The sequence below is a fragment of the Pygocentrus nattereri genome, chromosome 12 (assembly GCF_015220715.1).
Source record: "Pygocentrus nattereri isolate fPygNat1 chromosome 12, fPygNat1.pri, whole genome shotgun sequence".
Taxonomy (NCBI): Eukaryota; Metazoa; Chordata; class Actinopteri; order Characiformes; family Serrasalmidae; genus Pygocentrus; species Pygocentrus nattereri.
The window spans coordinates 36,370,802-36,388,976 of NC_051222.1; the positions used below are offsets into that span (position 1 = coordinate 36,370,802).

Below are 18,175 nucleotides of genomic sequence, written 5' to 3' on the forward strand. Positions count from 1 at the left end.
CACTCTCTCTCTCTCTCCGTCTCATCCTCCACCTCACACTCTCTCTCTCTCTCTCTCTCTCTCTCCGTCTCACCCTCCACCTCACTCTCTCTCGCTCTCCGTCTCACCCTCCACCTCACTCTCTCTCTCTCTCCGTCTCACCCTCCACCTCACTCTCTCTCAGCGTGACCCCTGAAGCGAGTCCAGGCACCTCTCCTCTCCTTCGCGCCCAGTCGTCTGAGCCTCGTGCTCTCCTGCCTGTGCATTTCTATGGGGGCCGTGTGTTTTTGCCGTAAAGCAGCTAATATGGTCAGAAAATGCGCTGGGTTAGTGTGAAAACTGTTGCGGTTTTCTTAAAGGGGCGGCGCTTAATTAAGGGGTACCCGCACATTAAGTGGCTAAACTACAGCTGGGTTACACAGGCACGAACCTGACCCCTGCACAGGACTAATAGAAGATAATGAAGAAATTCTAGGCCAATAGCTATTAAGTTTAGGATAAATATTTCTAACAATTAAGGTTCACATTTAATGACTTTAACTCTGTATATGCATGTTTCACTGCTTTATTCTAAGATCAGTTTCTGATACTGGCCTTCATTTTATTGCTACAGAGAAAATGACATCATTTACAGCCAATCAGCATCTAAACTGAGGTCATCTTCCAAAACAAGAATCTGCTGCCTTTGAAACTTACAGCTCCAATTCCAAAAACAGTTGGGACACTGTGTAAAATGTAAATACATGTAAATAAAATCAGAATCCAATAATTTGGAAATCTCATAGACCCATATTTTATTCATAACAGAACATGGAACACAAATCAGATGTTGAAAGAGAGACATTTTACCATTTAATTAAAAAAAATTGCCTAATTTAGAAATAGATGGCAACAACACATCTCAAAATAGTTGGGACCATGGCAACAAAAGATTGGAAAAGTAAGTGGTACTAATAAAAAAAAACAGCTGGAGGAGCAATTTGCAAGTAACTCACATGACTGGGTTTAAAAAGAGCAATTTAGAGAGGCAGAGTCTCTCAGAAGCAACGATGGACAGAGGTTCACGGACCCGCGAAAAACTGCGTCAAAAAAAAATTGTAGAGCAGTTATAAAAAATGTTCCTTAATGTAAAATTGCGAAGACTTGGGATATCCTACCATCTACAGTACATACCATCCAAAGATTCAGAGAATCTTGAGAAATCCCTGTATGCAGAGACAAGGCCTACAGTCAAGTTTGGATGTATGTGATCTTCAGGCCCTCAGGCAGCCATGCATTGAAAACAGGCATGATTCTGTACTGTAAGCCAATGCATGGATTCAGGAACACGTCCAGAAATCATTGTCTGTGAACACAGTTTTCTGTGCAACCCACAAATACAAGTGAAAGCTGCATCATGCAAAGAAGAAACCATATATATACAGTACCCAGAAATGCTGCCACCTTCTCTGGGCCCAAAGCTCATTTAAAATAGACTGAGGTGAAGTAAAAAAGTGTCCTGTGGTCCAATTAATTGCATGGCTGTTGGTAACAGAAGTGGGGATGCTACACAATGGCAGACACTTTTTTGAGACTTCTTGCTGCCATCATTTTCTAAAGGAGTTAATGTTTTTCATGAAATGGTAAAATGTCACACTTTCAACATTTGATCTGTGTTCTAGGTTCTATTGTGGATAAAATATGGGTCTATGAGATTTGCACATCATTCTGGTTTTATTTACATTTGTTTACATTTTACACAGCATCCCAACTTCTTTGAAATTGGGGTTATAGATCATTCCGAATGGAATGTACCAGTTATCTTTGTTTACTTGAGGAGGAAAAAAGAGCTTTCAGAGCAGCATCTTCAGGTTCAGCCATCAGAATTTGCACTACCTGCTCACGGGAAGTTTGCCAGAAATGTGTGAATGGAGTTTAAGCTTTTGAGATACTAGCTTGGTAGGCTGGTAGGTCTTGGAGACTCTTCTAAGAGAGCAGAACTTCTTAATGCGTTTAACCAATAGTGAATTGTAATGGTCAGTGTGATCTTAGGTACAAGGGCATTGACCTGAGTGCGGCTGGAAATACAAACGGAAAACCCAAAAATCCGCGATTGAATTTGATGGACATTTGATAAACATGAAGAACATTTACTCTTTTAGTCAAATGAACAGCCTGTGCAGTCGTCTCACAGATAAAACACAACACTGTGAAAAATAAGCCTGCTGAAGATTTCTATGCCAGCATTTGACTAATGGCTAACAAAGTAACTCCTTGTGCAGCCCCCGCTAGTGACCACTTCTCTGGCATAATGGATATTGATTTGGATATTTTTACTTATCATCATCATATAAAATATTTTTTTCTACCACAACTCTGTAAAGTTAACTAGAACGATGCTGCCTCTGGGAGCTCCTGCTGTAAAAACAACTCTCTGCACAGCAACGTTCTTGATATAAATCAAATTTGTACACCTGTCTCAATAAAATAATGCAATTAAACACAATGACTGCCAGCACAAACTACAAATCTGCTTTAAAATGGATATTATAGCAACAGGAGTGTAATATATGGAGATTTGCCTACAATTTCTCAAATAAACCAAGAATCAGACGTTCATTTTGTCAGTAACAGGTACACTATGCATTGACCTGCAGTCAAAAGTCATGATCACTGAAAAGAAGTGGAGGAGGGGAAAGACCTCTGACATCACACATCATGGCAGATGCTGAGAAATTTTCAGAAAGCAGGTCGAGATCTCACCCTGTCCATCGGATGACCTGACGATGTTTACTCTATCAGCTGGGTGACACTGTTCTGAGATCAGCACTGACAACAAGTGGTGGAGCTGGTTAAAGTCCTGCGGAGAGGTCAGTGCTCTTAATGGAAAACATTACGAAGAACTTTAGTACAAGAAATGGGAAATGAAAGGGGTTTGTGGTTTTACTGATAGATAATTCTGTTTTTGCAGCAGATTATGCTGATGTCTTGCTGCAGCAGATGTCACATGTACCCAGGCAGAGGAAGTTGGTATATTAAAAAAGTTTGAATAAAGTGCAACAGCTTGCAGCGTCATTAGTGTCAACCACATGCATTTGAACGGTTCATGTATCACCACAGCTTTCATTTCTCGTCAGTTGGGCGTTGGTGATGAGACTCTATACAGAGCGGTAAGGCTGATTCTTCAGATCTGAGTAGGTTTAGTAATACCAGACTAGACAATGTTTGGTCACTTATAACTAAGTATATAAGAACAAAATAGATTTAGACCATATATTTATTTATATATATATATATATATATATATATATATATATATAAATCTCTATTAATTAATATTCTATACATTTTGTTTATTTAAATATTAACACTTTTCTCAACAAATAAACACAAACTACACAAATAAATAGACTTTGAAATTGTGTCGTGGGTGTCTAAGACTTTCTCACAGTACTGCATATAGATATTTACTACACATAAAAATAAAATAGACAGTATGGAAACAATCAGTAATAATATATAGGATGTCCAGATAATACAGTTACACTCAAGCATTGGAGTAAATATGTACAGTATCTATAGCTTCAAGACCTGGGCAGCAAATGTCAATATAAATGTAAACATTCCTATAAAATATTCATATTACAATAGTTAAAGTGCATCTGCACTGATTCCAATAGAAGGTGTTATTCAGAAGGAATATGCACGTACCAGCAGAGAGCAGGTCCACTCCTAATCATGGATGTAATTGTGACTGAGGTCCAGCTGTTTCAGGGAGGAGTTTGTTGATTGTGACGCAGAGAAGAGACTTTAACAGGAGTTTGTGGTGGTATTACAGCCAGCTAACCTGCAAAAAACAACAAACAGTTAAAACAGGGTCTGAGAAATCAAGTGTCACAATGAAACCTCCTCACTGAAACTTTTCAGGCAACTATGACATTTTCCAAGGTGTGTGAAAAGCTGTGGAGAAGGCGGTTAGTCTGACTCTGGATGAGAGTGAGCAGGGTGTGAGGGGATCAGGCATTATTTCCCCCCGACCTTTTCCAGGGTGGAGAGCCTCATTTTAGATGCTGACTGGCTGGAAATGTCATGTTCTCTGTAGCTCTGAAGTTAACCCCAGCAGCAGATTTTCATCTGTGGATTTCACCAATATCCACTCCAGTTCATTTTCATTTGTGAGGATCGGCATCCTCACTGATCCGAATGTCTTTATCTGCAGTTTGTGAAGTAAGAGGAGGAGGGCGCGTTTTCTCTGTTCTGAGAAACTGAGAATCTTTAAGAAGAAGTTTGGATTTTAACAGATGAGTTTTATTTTTAATTATGACTGAGGGTCACATTACAAAGTGACAACATAGACATAATTTCAGAGTGAAAATACAACATATGGTCAAAATAAGAGAAAGGCTTTAAACTGTGAAATACACTCATCAGCCACTTTATTAGGTAAGATCAGTTGCTTGTTAACACAAATAGCTAGTCAGCCGATCACATGGCTGTAACTCTGGCTGTGCATTGAGGCATGTAGAGGTGGTCAAGACAACTTGCTGAAGTGCAGACCAAGCATCAGAAAGGGGATTTAAGGGACTTTGAACGTGGAGTGGTATTTCAGAAACTGCTGATTTACTGGGATTTTCACGCACAACCAACTCTAGGGTTCACAGAGAACGGTCCGAAAAAGAGGAAATATCCAGTGAGCGGTCAGTTGTGTGGACGAAAATGCCTTGTTGATGTGAGAGGTCAGAGGAGAATGGGCAGACTGGTTCCAGATGATAGAAAGGCAACAGGAACTCAAATAATCAACCAAAATCTCTGAGGAACGTTTCCAACACCTTGTTGAAAGTGTGCCATGAAGAATTAAAGCAGTTATGAAGGCCGAAGGGGGTCCAACCTTTTACTAGCACCTAATAAAGTGGTCAGTGAGTGTATAGTGAATCTGAAACACTTGAGCGCTGTCTCGTTTCCCGGCAGGCTTTCATTTGGAAAATGAACACAAATAGCATCTTCATTTCCCTCTGAAACCTGAAGTACAGTCGCACCTCAAAATATAGTCGGATTGACGCAACGGCCAATTGAAGAACAGGGTAACAAAGTATCAGAGAAACAGATGGACTGCTGTCTGTAACTGTAGAACTACAGAGTGCTCCTGTATTGTCAGTGCAGCAAGGAGGTGGCCAGGTCAGAGTATACCAATGCCATGTTTGAGAAACTGAGAAACATAAAAACTTCCCATGCCAGCCTTGCTGTGAAACCTTGCCAAGCTGTCTTTCCTGTAGAGCCTTGCAGCTCTGTGCCATAATCACAGCCTTTTGCCAAGGATTCAGGCAGTTATAGCTGTGCTGGAAGAGGATATCAACATCTCAACTCTACTGCTCAGAACTTCAGACGTGAGATAATTTTTATTCTTATTCTTCCCACTAAGCTGATGTGCCATGATGTGATTCGGAAATGTGATCAGAAAAACAAAAATCAGACTGTGATTTGGAAAATGCAACCATAGCACATTGAGTCATCAAGGAACCAATCACAAACCCATTGAAAGATTAGATTAGCTGATAGGAGATATTCGAGGATAGTCATTCATGTAGGGGCCAATGATGTCCGTCTGCGGCAGTCAGAGGTAACTAAGGCTAATATTAGAGAGGTGGTTAATCAGGCCCAGACGATGTCCAATGCCGTAATCTGCTCTGGTCCCATCCCAATGCGGCGCGGCGCTGAGGCCTACAGCAGGCTTACGGCGTTAAACCGCTGGATGTCCAAGTGGTGTTCCGAAAATCAAGTGGGCTTTATAGATAATTGGCTACGATTTGAGGGCAAGCCTGGTCTTATAGGTAGGGATGGTGTCCACCCCACGCGGGGCATAGCACATAGTCTTTTAGTTAGTCGGCAGAGTAGTGTAAACCGCTGCTGACAATCCAGAGCCGGGACCAGACCGCAGACAGACAGGCTAAACCGACCGTCTGCGATCCGCCTTGAGGCGTCACCTAAGATTAACCTTATTGAGACTGTGTCTTTGCCCCGAATTAAAACTAAATTTAATCACAGAAAAACTCAATCAGTCCGCTTAAATAACCTTATCAACATATATCCATGTTCTGATGATCGCACTAACACCTTAGATCTAAAACTTGGACTACTCAATATAAGATCATTAAACTCTAAAGCAGTCGTCGTAAATGAAATTATAAGCGATCATAAATTTGACTTACTGAAACGTGGGTTAGACCAGATGAATATTTAGCTTTAAATGAAGCCACGCCTGTAGGCTATAATTATGCACATAGGCCAAGACTAACAGGCAAGGGAGGTGGAGTCTGTGTAATATACCAAAATATTCTCGATATTAGTCAGAAACAATGCGACACTTTTACTTCCTTTGAGGTCCTCTCTATTCACGTCACAAATCCGGTCACAAAAAAGAAGGCGTTTTCATTATTTAACATTTACAGACCACCAGGGCCATACTCTGAATTTATAAAAGAATTTAGTGACTTCGCTGCAAACCTGGCTGTGTGTAATGATAAAGTAATAATTGTAGGAGATTTTAATATTCACTTTGAGAAGGTAGACGACCCATTAAAAAGGGCATTTACCTCAATCCTAGACTCTGTTGGTTTTACCCAAAATGTAACAGGGCCGACACACTACTGTAGTCATACGTTAGATTTAGTTTTGACACTAGGTCTTAACATAGACAAGCTTAATATCTTACCGCAAACCACAGCGATCTCCGACCATTACTTAATTTCATATGAGCTACGATTTAGCCATAACATATATACGTCCCCACGTTATTCAACAAAGCGCACAATAAAACCTTCAACCGCCCTACAATTTATAGAAAATCTCCCAGAGTTATCAACCCCAGTCTCCACTCCATCAGATCCAATTGAACTAGATTTACTAACCGATTATTTAGAAAATACCTTACGATCCACTTTAGAAAATGTGGCCCCACTTAAAATAAAAAGAATAAGGCAGAAAAAGTTCGCCCTGTGGTACAACGATAAAACCCGGACCTTAAAACAAACAGCTCGGAAATTAGAGCGGAAATGGCGTCATACCAAACTAGAAGTGTTCCACACTGCCTGGAAGGACGGCCTTATAGAGTATAGAAATGCTCTCACTGAAGCTCGCTCAGCATATCTGGCCTCACTGATCGAGAATAATAAGTATAATCCTAGAGTTCTGTTTAATGTGATTTCCCAAATCACACAAAATCAGGCAGGTAATGAACCAGAAATCCCAGCAACTCGCACCAGTGAAGTTTTTATGGACTTCTTTAATAATAAAATTGATAATATTAGACAACAAATTCAACCCACAGTATCAAATTCAAATCCAGCTTTGCTGCCATCTGACTTGGCTGATATAGAACAAAACACAGCTGTAGAAAAGAATCTGGAAACTTTTTACCCACTCCCACAGCTGGAGCTAGAGAAGATGATCTCTTCTGCAAATTGCACAACCTGCACACTCGATGCAATTCCATCAAAATTACTCAAAGAAGTACTGCCAGTTATTATAAACCCTATCTCAACTATTGTAAACTCATCCCTTAGTCTAGGCCATGTACCCAAAACTTTTAAACTTGCTGTTATCAAACCTCTGATCAAGAAACCAAATCTTGATGTCGCCGTTTAGTCTAATTACAGGCCTGTTTCTAACTTACCGTTTATATCTAAGATCTTAGAAAAAGCTGTGGCCCAACAACTTAGTTCATATCGACACAAGAACCATATATATGAAAAATTTCAATCTGGATTCAGGCCACACCATAGCACTGAGACGGCTCTAGTTAAGATAACTAATGATCTTCTTCTTGCCTCTGATCAAGGCTACATATCTCTCTTCGTGCTACTTGACCTTAGCGCGGCTTTTGATACAATAGACCACAATATTCTCCTAGAAAGGTTAGAAAACATGGTTGGAGTCACAGGGACGGCCCTATCATGGTTCAGATCTTACCTATCAGAACGTTATCAGTTCGTTAGGGTAAACAATTTATCTTCCACTTATTCAAAAGTGAGATTTGGAATTCCGCAGGGGTCTATATTAGGACCATTACTATTTACACTATACATGTTACCGTTAGGCACAGTTATGAGTAATTATGGCGTAAACATTCATTGTTATGCAGACGATACTCAACTGTACATATCAGCCAAGCCTGATGACCAACACAGGTTAAAGAAAATGGAGGACTGTGTAAAAGACGTGAAAGGCTGGATGTCACAGAACTTCCTCCTATTAAACAGTAACAAAACAGAGGTTCTCCTTCTGGGTCCAAAATTAGCAAGAAGTAAATCACCAGATTTAATCTTAAATCTCGCCGACTTTCCAGCCACACCTGGATTAGCAGCAAAAAATCTCGGCGTTATAATAGATTCAGATTTATCATTCGATCAACACACAGGCGGCATCACTAGGACAGCTTTTCTACATCTTCGCAACATTGCCAAGATCAGAAATGCCCTGTCCCTGCGTGATGCAGAAACACTAGTACACGCCTTTATTACTTCCAGGCTAGACTACTGTAACGCGCTACTGTCAGGATGTACGAGCAGGAATTTAAACAAACTCCAACTAGTCCAAAACGCCGCAGCTAGGGTCTTCACTAAAACTAGAAAATTTGAGCATATTAGTCCAGTGCTATCATCACTTCATTGGCTACCTGTTAAATTCCGTATTGATTATAAAATCCTTTTACTGACTTATTAAGCCCTACATGGTCTCGCTCCTGAATACCTGCAAGAACTTATTTCTCATTATGAGCCATCACGACCACTCAGATCCCAGAGCGCTGGCTTATTAATAGTTCCTAGAATTCAGAAGGTTTCATCTGGGGGAAGAGCTTTTTCTTATAAAGCCCCCAAACTCTGGAATGATCTTCCAGAAACTGTTCGGGACTCAGACACAGTCTCAATCTTTAAGACTAGTCTGAAAACTCACTTGTTCAGTTTAGCTTTTGGTAGGTAATGTTCCCCCCTAGATAAAGGCAGCAGATCCAGGGGTCCATGGACACAGGGAATTATAGTAAACTGAGACGCTGGTGCTGTCGTCCCGCTGCTCGCACGTGGTCACTCAAGTTTGTGGACGGTGGAGTGGAGGGATGCCGAACTGTCTCAGAGTGCTCTCGTGTCTGTGTGTCCTTCTGGTTCTCTCCTGTTAGTTAAGCTGTCATAGTCAGATCTGCCGGAGTCGTTAGCCACACTCTTTAAATGTTTACATTCCCTGTTTATGTACAAACGGATAGAACAAAACTAATTCCATTTACCTGCTTGCTTTTTTCCGAGTATACAACCGCCCACATGTCCGGCTGGACACTGAAGGACGACTGACTGCCGAGCCCCCCTGCTACCCACTTCAGACCAGCTGCCCACGCCTCAGCTACCACCGACTACCTTGGATGAGCTGCCCGCCCTACGCTGATGTTCTCATAGACTCCTAGATATTCCTAATACCAATATTACTGCTGATAATATTAGTAGTATAATCACTTGTAGGTAGTTTGACCAGAGGAGGATGTGTCCCCCCTGGTGAGCCTGGTTCCTCCCAAGGTTTCTTCCTCAGTTCTGAGGGAGTTTTTCCTTGCCACTGTTGCCCCTGGCTTGCCCACTGGGGGGGTTCTGTACATTCTGTACATTCTTACAGTCCTGTGGAAACTTTGTCTTTTCTGAAATCCTGTAAAGCTGCTTTGTGACAACATCCGTTGTAAAAAGCGCTATACAAATAAATTTGATTTGATTTGATGTGATTTGAAAGAGGAGGTCATAGCGTTTCTGACTGACAGCATGGCAGGGAACCTCCAACAGGGCATTCACCAGATCTGATGCTGTGTGAATAAATTTTATTTATTTACATGATTCACATGATTTTCTCATTCATTCTTTAGGCTTCATTTTTCTTTGGGCATATGTGTATGTTGGTGTGTTTCCAGCAGGCTACTCCACAATCCTGTATGTAGCTGTTGGAGTCGGACTTTGTGGGATCTCAGCTTTTCTCGCTGTGGTTTTCTGGAGAAGGTGAGAATCACTTTGAACTTTACATTAAATATAAAATATTATCATGTGAAACTCAGTAAATCTTTCATTTCATGTTTGCGTATCTTTTCAAATATCAGTTTCCTTTTTAGAATTTTCATTTTATTAATGCTGACTATTTTCTGAGAGCAGAAAAGAGGCAGGATGGAAATTCAGATGAATATCTCTGTGGTGAGAATACAGAATAAGACCTCTTACTTTAGATGTCAGTGTCCCTAAATCCTACATTACCGTGAACGTGTGATGAGTGTAGTAGCTCTTAGCTGCGAAGTGAGAGCAGTGAATCCGAACACACAGTGAAGGCGTTAATAATGTTTATTATTCTTCTATTCTACTTTCTGATCTGTAGAATGTAGACCCCCCTTCCAGACCTCCTGGTGTTTACGCCTCTAGTGATCATGATGACAGGAAGACTGCTGTGAGTTCTAGATTTAAAGTCTTGTTACGCTTCCACAGTCTGACTTGGTGAACTAAAGATCAAGTGCAGACAATATTAAGGTTTGGAGTGGCCGAATTCATCTCAGATTATAGATTCTGTGCTTCCTTCTTTTTACCATCTCATCTAACATCAGCATCTGAGAGCACACTGGCAGGACATCCAACAGTTGAATAAAATTCCTGTGTTATTACTGCCCTCCTTTTTTTAACATTTAAAATCTCTCGATATATCCTGCTCTGGGCGCGGCTGGATTTATAGAATTGTTGCTTTGGCTTCATCATCTGTTCTAGAGATTTCAATACAGTAGGATCAAAACAGCATCATAACTAAACGATTCTGAAGTATCAGACGTTCTCTGCTTTCTCCTTCTTTATCTAAACTCCATAGGAAAAGGAGGAAGGGCACAGTTTCCTTTCCCATTTCAATCCCTTCCTCTCTTTCTGAAGCGACTCACTTGCAGCTTCGAGAGAACTGATAGAAATGTTGGATGTGTTCACATGTTTTCTAGGCACTGTGTGCAGTTTCTCTTTCACACACACACACACACACACACACACACACACACACACACACACACACACACACACACACTGTCCAGGGGAACGAAAACATTCACAGGAAAGCATGGACCTGACCTCACGGGGATATGGAGTCAAATTAGGGTCTTTAATGGTGATGAGAAAAAAAATATATCGCAAATATAAGATTAGCATTTTGCATTTTACGTTCCTGTTTTGTTTCTGCAATACTTTCCCTCTTTTGCGTTTCTTTCTTTTGTTTGCGCGTCACACTGCTTTTCTTTGCGTTTCACATTTGACGTTCATCATTTTTTTTGGCGCTTCTCTCTTTTCTTTGCTCCGGTTTTACCCTCTGTGTGGGGGCGGGGGAAGAGGCGTGGCCAAGAGCGAAAGGCGTTCGGTTTACTGGTATCATGGCAGCCGGTCGCCCAGCTGGACCACAGCTATATACACTTTATAGATTGATGGTAATAATCGACTTTTATAGACATTTTTATCTAATTCGGCTGGATTTGTTTTCACTGACTAAACTGTGCAGTGTGATCAGGGCTGTGGGAAGAGTAGGCTAGCTAGCTAACATGGAAAACATGGATACCAGTTCCACTATATAGCCAAATGGTTCCCACGGCGTCCACCGCTGGATCCCAACCCGTGTTTCTTTAAACGTGTTATCTTGGTAAACGGTAAAGTGAGCTAATGAACTCCAGTAGGTTAATTACGAGCTAACTTCAGTTAGTCTGAGCAGTGGGCGGGGCTGGTGGCAGCTGCTTTTACATCTTCAAGAAATGTTAAATGAAGACTTTTAATTTAGGGCCCATAATTTAGGCCGTGCATGTGGAGGTAGTTGGTTGTTAGTCATAGAGCGAGCTGGGCTAACCTTACTCTGTATAATACGCTGTTAACGGCCACTTTATATTTAGCAGAAACAGTATCCTGATGTCACTCCGGCCACTCAGACTCTTATACATTTGCTGACCCAAAGCTTAAGTCAACAGGGAGGTCAGTCCAGCAACCGAGACAACCCCTCCCACCCCCTCCTCCTTCTCCTGTTCCTCCTCCTCCTCCTCCTTCTCAACCATGCCTAGCACAGGTCGATTATTACCATCAGTCTATAAAGTGTATATACCTGTGGTCCAGCTGGGCGACCGTCTGCCATGATACCAGTAAACCGAATTGCCGTGCTGTGTGACGGTGGCTCCAACTGATGACACGGAACGTTCACGGCACGCCTTTCGCTCTTGGCCACGCCTCATTCCCCGCCCCCCACACAGAGGGTAAAACCGGAGCAAAGAAAAGAGAGAAGCGCGAAAAAAAATTATGAACGTCAAATGTGAAACGCAAAGAAAAGCAGTGTGACGCGCAAACAAAAGAAAGAAACGCAAAAGAGGGAAAGTATTGCAGAAACAAAATAGGAACGTAAAGTGCAAAATGCTAATCTTATATTTTTTTTCTCGTCACCATTAAAGACCCTAATTTGACTCCATACGGGGAGGGACGATGTGGACTGCAGATCAAGTTAATGACAATCTCCTGTATAATTTTACACACAGTATAATCCAGACTGGTGTTTCCTTCAGTGTCCTGTGTTTTTTGGAGAACTTCCCTCAGTTCGGATCAGGCAACAATTCCACTTGTCGTATTACGCACCTTATCCTATGAACAATTCCTGGAAGAGTTTCATAGATAACTTATTCCGTTCATTTAGACTAATCGTGATCGAAAGATCGGGAAAAGTAACTTTTCAACTAATCCACTGTGAGAAGACGTGCAGTCACCACAGAGACCAGTGTGAACTTGGGACGTGAAGAACCAATGCAGCGTGGCTCATCGAGGCTCTCACCAGTGGAAAGGACACACCACAGCAGAGAAGATCTACACAGGTATTGCAGAGGTGCCGTTCATGTTTCGTGTGAATGCTACATTGTCTGCAGTGATGTTGTGCGCCAGCGCCTGGAAATTCTAGTCCAGTAGTGTCAGGTTTCTTTCTTCGTAAACAAAAAAGATGGGGGTCTTCGTCCAAAACAAATTAAGCAAATTAACAATTAAAGCTCCTGTTTGTATGGGAATCATATGCATGAAGAATTTCAGTGTGGTTTTAGGCCACATCACAGCACAGAGTCAGCACTAGTACATTTTTCAGTCTTTTACAGAGAGAAGAATCTGTTTTGCTCACTCAGCTGAAAAACATGGCCAAGCCAGCTTGTTTTTAATGCGAGACCAAATATTTTCTATAGGGTTTAAATCTGTACCATCAGTCAAATCAAATACACTTTGGGCTTTGGACCAAATTCTTTATTTCTTTATTTTTTTTGCTGCATTTTCTGTACATGTGCCTGTGGGTGGAGAAAATGGGGAAGGATGACTCAACTGACCATATCACTTTTTTACATTTCTCTGTAGACCAACGTCATCTAAACATACTCTCACTTAGTCATAAAAGGCTAAATGACATTGTCCACTTAAAGTTTAAGATAAATTTATTCTTAAATCTATAGTTTTTTCATTACACAGCCTGGACAGAACGTTGGGGATCTCCTTCCAGTCAGAAAACCAGCACACTGATACACAGTGGCCTCTAAAAATACTGGAACCCATAGTAAACAGAAGAAAACTGAGGTATAAAAAAAACACAGTTTATTGGTATCATTTAGATTTTTTATACAGAATATTAACAAAAATCTAACCTTCATGTGAAGTTCACAGACAAAATAAAAACATCTTATTGTTTTTTTTTTCACATATATGTAACCCTCAATTGTTGGCACTCCAAGAAATGATCATGAGAAAAACCTAATTGAAGAATACTCCTGTTAAAATCCAATGTTTGAAAGTTCACCCGAACGATTAGAGACACTTAAGTGATGACACATGTGAGTAGCTGGGGGTCTCTGGAAATGAAAGCGTGTAGCGTGTGAGGCTCATCTCATGTAAACACCCTGACTGAAGAATTAAGCGGAAATACCCGATGTTCACTAATGACATGCAGCTTAACTCTCTGTTTTCACAATGCAACAATTTATGACTGGGGGCAGTCGTGGGCTGGAGGTTAGGGAACTGGCCCTGTGACCAGAAGGTCTCTGGTTCGATCCCCTTGGCTGACAGTCCATGACTGAAGTGCCCTTGAACAAGGCACCTAACCCCCAATTGCTCCCTGGGTGCCGTGGATAGGGCTGCCCACTGCTCCGGGCAAGTGTGCTCACTGCCCCCTAGTGTGTGTGTGTTCAGTAGTGTGTATGTGGGTGTTTCACTGCATGGATGGGTTAAATGCAGAGGTGTAATGTCACAGTGTGCAAGCACAGTGACAAAGGGTTGTAAATTCTATTCTGATGTTAGTGATGAGTCGAATTACTGAAAAGATGACGCTGCTTTTTTATGGTCTGCAGAGTTTGTGGACGAAACCAGTCCTGCGTGTTCGTTGATGCAAAACAAATGAGACGAGTAGATCAGACTGAAGTGAAACAAACGATTTTATTACAGAATTCTGGAGAGGTTACAAACAGAGAACATGCATCATATTTCTCCCAAGTAAGCTCTGACCCCTTCTCATCTGACTCCCTTTTTATAGTCGCATGACAGCTGCTCCCTTACCCAAGATATCAGTAGATTCCATCAAGCCTCCAATGTGTGCGTTAGCCCAGCTCACCAATCTATACCATAAAAGTTTAAGGATGCGCTCGAGACGTGAGCGCTTCTGCAAGGTCAGCTTAAGGTATTCCCTGTGTTTATCAACTCCCCCCGTTTTCCAAACAATGGCTCTGCTTATCTGACCAGATGAACCACATGTGTGGTGTGCTAATCCCAGTGTCTACTACTATCAGCTTCGAGGTATTTCCTGTTATCTGACGTCATTGTGTATTCCACCGTTAGTCAGCACACAGCCTTATGTGCTGACTCTTAGCTCTTAGAATTGAACAATATGACCATTAAGCTTTCAATGCTAAACATAAGCTTTCTTTAATAAATCTTAAAAGAGTTATATGAACAATAATAATGCTAATAATTCCACAAGTTTCAGTGCAGCACTGGACAGAATAGAGCGGCTTTATACTGTTGGAATTGTGTTTTGGGCGCTGACAGATGTTTGTCAAAGCGTCATTGTAAGAGAACTCAACTGAATCAAGTCCTGCCAAGAATAAACTTCTGTTTCTCTCATATTTCAGGCATTAAAGTCATCAGACAGAATGGCTCTTCTGATCGCTCTGCTCATGATAGTGGGTGAGTCAGATTCTACTGTAACTTCATGAATGGAACAGCCTGTGATTTCTGTTTCAGTCTCTGATGTACAAACATGTGAACTGAACATGAATTAGTTAATGGCTGGAGCTTCATGTCATAGTAGTGCTTCTCTCCAGCTCCCTCCCTCACTCTGCTGCAACACTTACTCTGTGTGTTATCTCTCAGAATCAGCTCAGTGGTGTAGAGTAGCTGCTGGAGTTGGAGAGGAGAGAAGTGAAGCTGTAAGCTACAGTAACTCTGACTGTCTTATGGGCTCCAGACTCTGTAATCAGCTCTTTCATGCATCATATGTTTCAGGAGCTTTTGGAACAGAGTGGAGTGTGAAGTACAACCAACAGAAAATCTGTGCTTTAAAAGGATCCACAGTGTTTATGAATGGAACTTTTACTCACCCAAAACGTCTCACAGTGAAGGAGACTTTCTGGACTATAGACCCAGTTCCAGGGGTGGAGCCGACTGATCTGAGTAAAGACCCAGATTATTCAGGCAGCGTCAAGTTTTTCACTGATAAACAGAAACACTTCTCCCTCAAACTGAGTGATGTGATGAAGAAGGATGAACATCAGTTCTGCTTCAGAATCAAAACAAATGAAGAAAATATAAGATGGACAGGTATTCCTGGAGTTCAGCTCAGAGTTACAGGTAAGATAAACGTTTCTATGTACGAGACACAGCCGATCATCTCACGTTAACCAGACTAGTTTCAGATTGTTTCCTGATGGCTGAGTGCTTTTATTTGTTTATGCAGCTTTACCTAAAGAAATGGGAATCAACTAAATCTTAATTATTTCATATTTATGCTGGTCTAACATTAAACTCTATAAAAAAAAGAAAGTTGTACAAAATCCTCAGCGCTGGGTCTGACAGCATTGACATAAAAATAGAGTATAATTATGGAAATGGGGCCAATCAGCTGCAGCTTTCCTCTCCTGATCTGATGTTCCTCTTATTGTCTTAGAGCTCCTTGTAGAAGCTCCTGAAAAAGTGACAGACGGACAAACAGCAGATCTGACATGTAAGACCACCTGCAGTCTGATTGACCCAACATTCATCTGGTACAAAAATGGACGTCCTTTAACCACAAAGACCATCAACAACAACCAGCTCCACCTGCAGACGGTCAGCAGTGAGGATGCAGGCAGTTATAGCTGTGCTGTAGAAGGATCTCAACACCTCCGCTCTACTGCTCACAGTCTCAGAGTCAGATGTGAGTTTAGTTCATATTCACTACAATACACACTAAATACTAACCAGCGGTTTTAGCAGGGAAACAGGATAATAGATGTCTTGGTAGCATCATGCCATAGTAATGTGAAAAAGGTCATGTGTTTCTTTAGATCCTCCAAAGAACGTCTCGGTGTCCATCAGTCCCTCTGGTGAAATAGTGGAGGGCATTTCAGTGACTCTGACCTGCAGCAGTGATGCAAACCCACCTGAGAAGATCTACACCTGGTTTAAGAGATCGGCATCAATAGGAGAAGGAAAAACCTACAGCATTCCCAACATCAGATCTGAGGACAGTGGAGAATACACATGCCAGAGTCTGAATGATCTTGGAGAGAGAAGATCCACTGCTTTGCAGATAAATGTTCTTTGTAAGCTTCTTGTGGTTGTTTGATGCTGTATTAGATTATTTGAGGAAGCCCAAAAATCTCAAAGATCATTCATATTTTTATCTTGTCTGTCTTAGATCCTCCAAAGAGCGTCTCAGTGTACATCAGTCCCTCTGGTGAAATAGTGGAGGGCAGTTCAGTGACTTTGACCTGCAGCAGTGATGGAAACCCACCTGTGAAGATCTATACCTGGTTTAAGGTATCAACGCCAGTAGGAGAAGGAAAAACCTACAACATTCCCAACATCAGATGTGAGCACAGTGGACAATACACATGCCAGAGTCGGAATGATCATGGACAGAGAAGATCCACTGCTGTTCACTTAAATGTTCTTTGTAAGTTGATGATTACTGTCCCAAAACAAATGGAGAACAACAAATAAAGGTGTGAAGGACTTGGGTTAAAACCCATAAATACCGGGTTTTAATTTAATCAAATAACAGGATTTGTTGACTAATTATACTTTAGTGTTCACCTGAAACTGGGGAACCTCTGGCCTCCTGGTTCTTCTAAGATTTTTTTGGGGCTGACATTCTTCTTAGCCCTCTTTTTCCTTTACTTTGTTGTATGGGGGACTGTTTGGTTCTTCACTTTACTTTAGCAGGTTACATTTCTTCATCTCTTTGATTGAGGGATGTTTGTTTTTATTCTTTCACAGATTCAGCTTCTTCTTTGTCTTTAAAGCCGTTTCTGTTCTTTTGCTCGCTGATTTATCTGGTCACCTGTCTACAAGCTGCAGTGCCAAAATTGTTGTTTGCCATGGTCTTAAGTGCAGCGTCTTGCCTGGTTTGGGCTAATCAGCCCATGGACTTCTGAGAATTGGAGCTCCCTGGACCGGTGATGCCTCACCACCATCAGCCTTTGCTGGTAGGCAGCACCACAGGCTGATCCGTTACAGGATTGCGTAATAGCTAATTTACTTTCATTCTTGTTTCTCTAGATCCACCAAAGAGGGTCTCAGTGTTCATCAGTCCCTCTGGTGAAATAGTGGAGGGCAGTTCAGTGACTCTGACCTGCAGCAGTAATGCAAACCCACCTGAGAAGATCTACACCTGGTTTAAGAGATCAGCATCAATAGGAGAAGGAAAAACCTACAGCATTCCCAACATCAGATCTGAGGACAGTGGAGAATACACATGCCAGAGTCAGAATGATCTTGGAGAGAGAAACTCCACTGCTTTGCAGATAAATGTTCTTTGTAAGCTTCTTGTGATTGCTTGATGCTGTATTAGATGATTTGAGGAAGGCCAAACATCTCAAAGATCATTAATATTTTTATCTTGTCTGTCGTAGATCCTCCTAAGAGCATCTCAGTGTCCATCAGTCCCTCTGGTGAAATAGTGGAGGGCAGTTCAGTGACTCTGACCTGCA

At 41.5% G+C, this 18,175-nt stretch overlaps 1 protein-coding gene and 1 long non-coding RNA gene across 5 annotated transcripts in view; both read left to right on the plus strand.

Annotated features, from left to right (window-relative positions):
* The first annotated feature begins 5,200 nt into the window (after positions 1 to 5,200).
* On the plus strand, positions 5,201 to 17,712 carry LOC119264696 (B-cell receptor CD22-like). Its single transcript, XM_037543327.1, has 7 exons — positions 5,201 to 5,342; positions 15,116 to 15,170; positions 15,489 to 15,833; positions 16,150 to 16,398; positions 16,529 to 16,786; positions 16,882 to 17,055; positions 17,663 to 17,712. The coding sequence occupies exons 2-7, from the start codon at positions 15,137 to 15,139 to the stop codon at positions 17,710 to 17,712; spliced, it is 1,110 nt and encodes a 369-aa protein (XP_037399224.1). The 5' UTR covers positions 5,201 to 5,342; positions 15,116 to 15,136.
* Positions 17,713 to 17,750: 38 nt separating this feature from the next.
* LOC119264737 overlaps positions 17,751 to 18,175 on the plus strand; it is a 6,919-nt gene continuing 6,494 nt past the window's right edge. For 3 of the 4 annotated variants that reach the window (XR_005131170.1, XR_005131169.1, XR_005131171.1), the window contains exon 1: positions 18,120 to 18,175. This exon is cut by the window's right edge and continues 180 nt beyond it. This is a non-coding gene — a long non-coding RNA (uncharacterized LOC119264737). Of the gene's footprint in view, positions 18,003 to 18,119 lie in introns of those variants that run through there. The other variant, XR_005131172.1, reaches the window with a different exon arrangement.

Excerpts from the sequence above, each read along its gene's own strand:
- LOC119264696 (XM_037543327.1), top strand. The coding sequence starts at position 15,137 with ATGGCTCTTCTGATCGCTCTGCTCATGATAGTGG. Across the intron at positions 15,171-15,488 it reads CGCTCTGCTCATGATAGTGG|GAGCTTTTGGAACAGAGTGG; the intron begins GTGAGTCAGATT and ends CATATGTTTCAG. Across the intron at positions 15,834-16,149 it reads AGTTCAGCTCAGAGTTACAG|AGCTCCTTGTAGAAGCTCCT; the intron begins GTAAGATAAACG and ends TTATTGTCTTAG.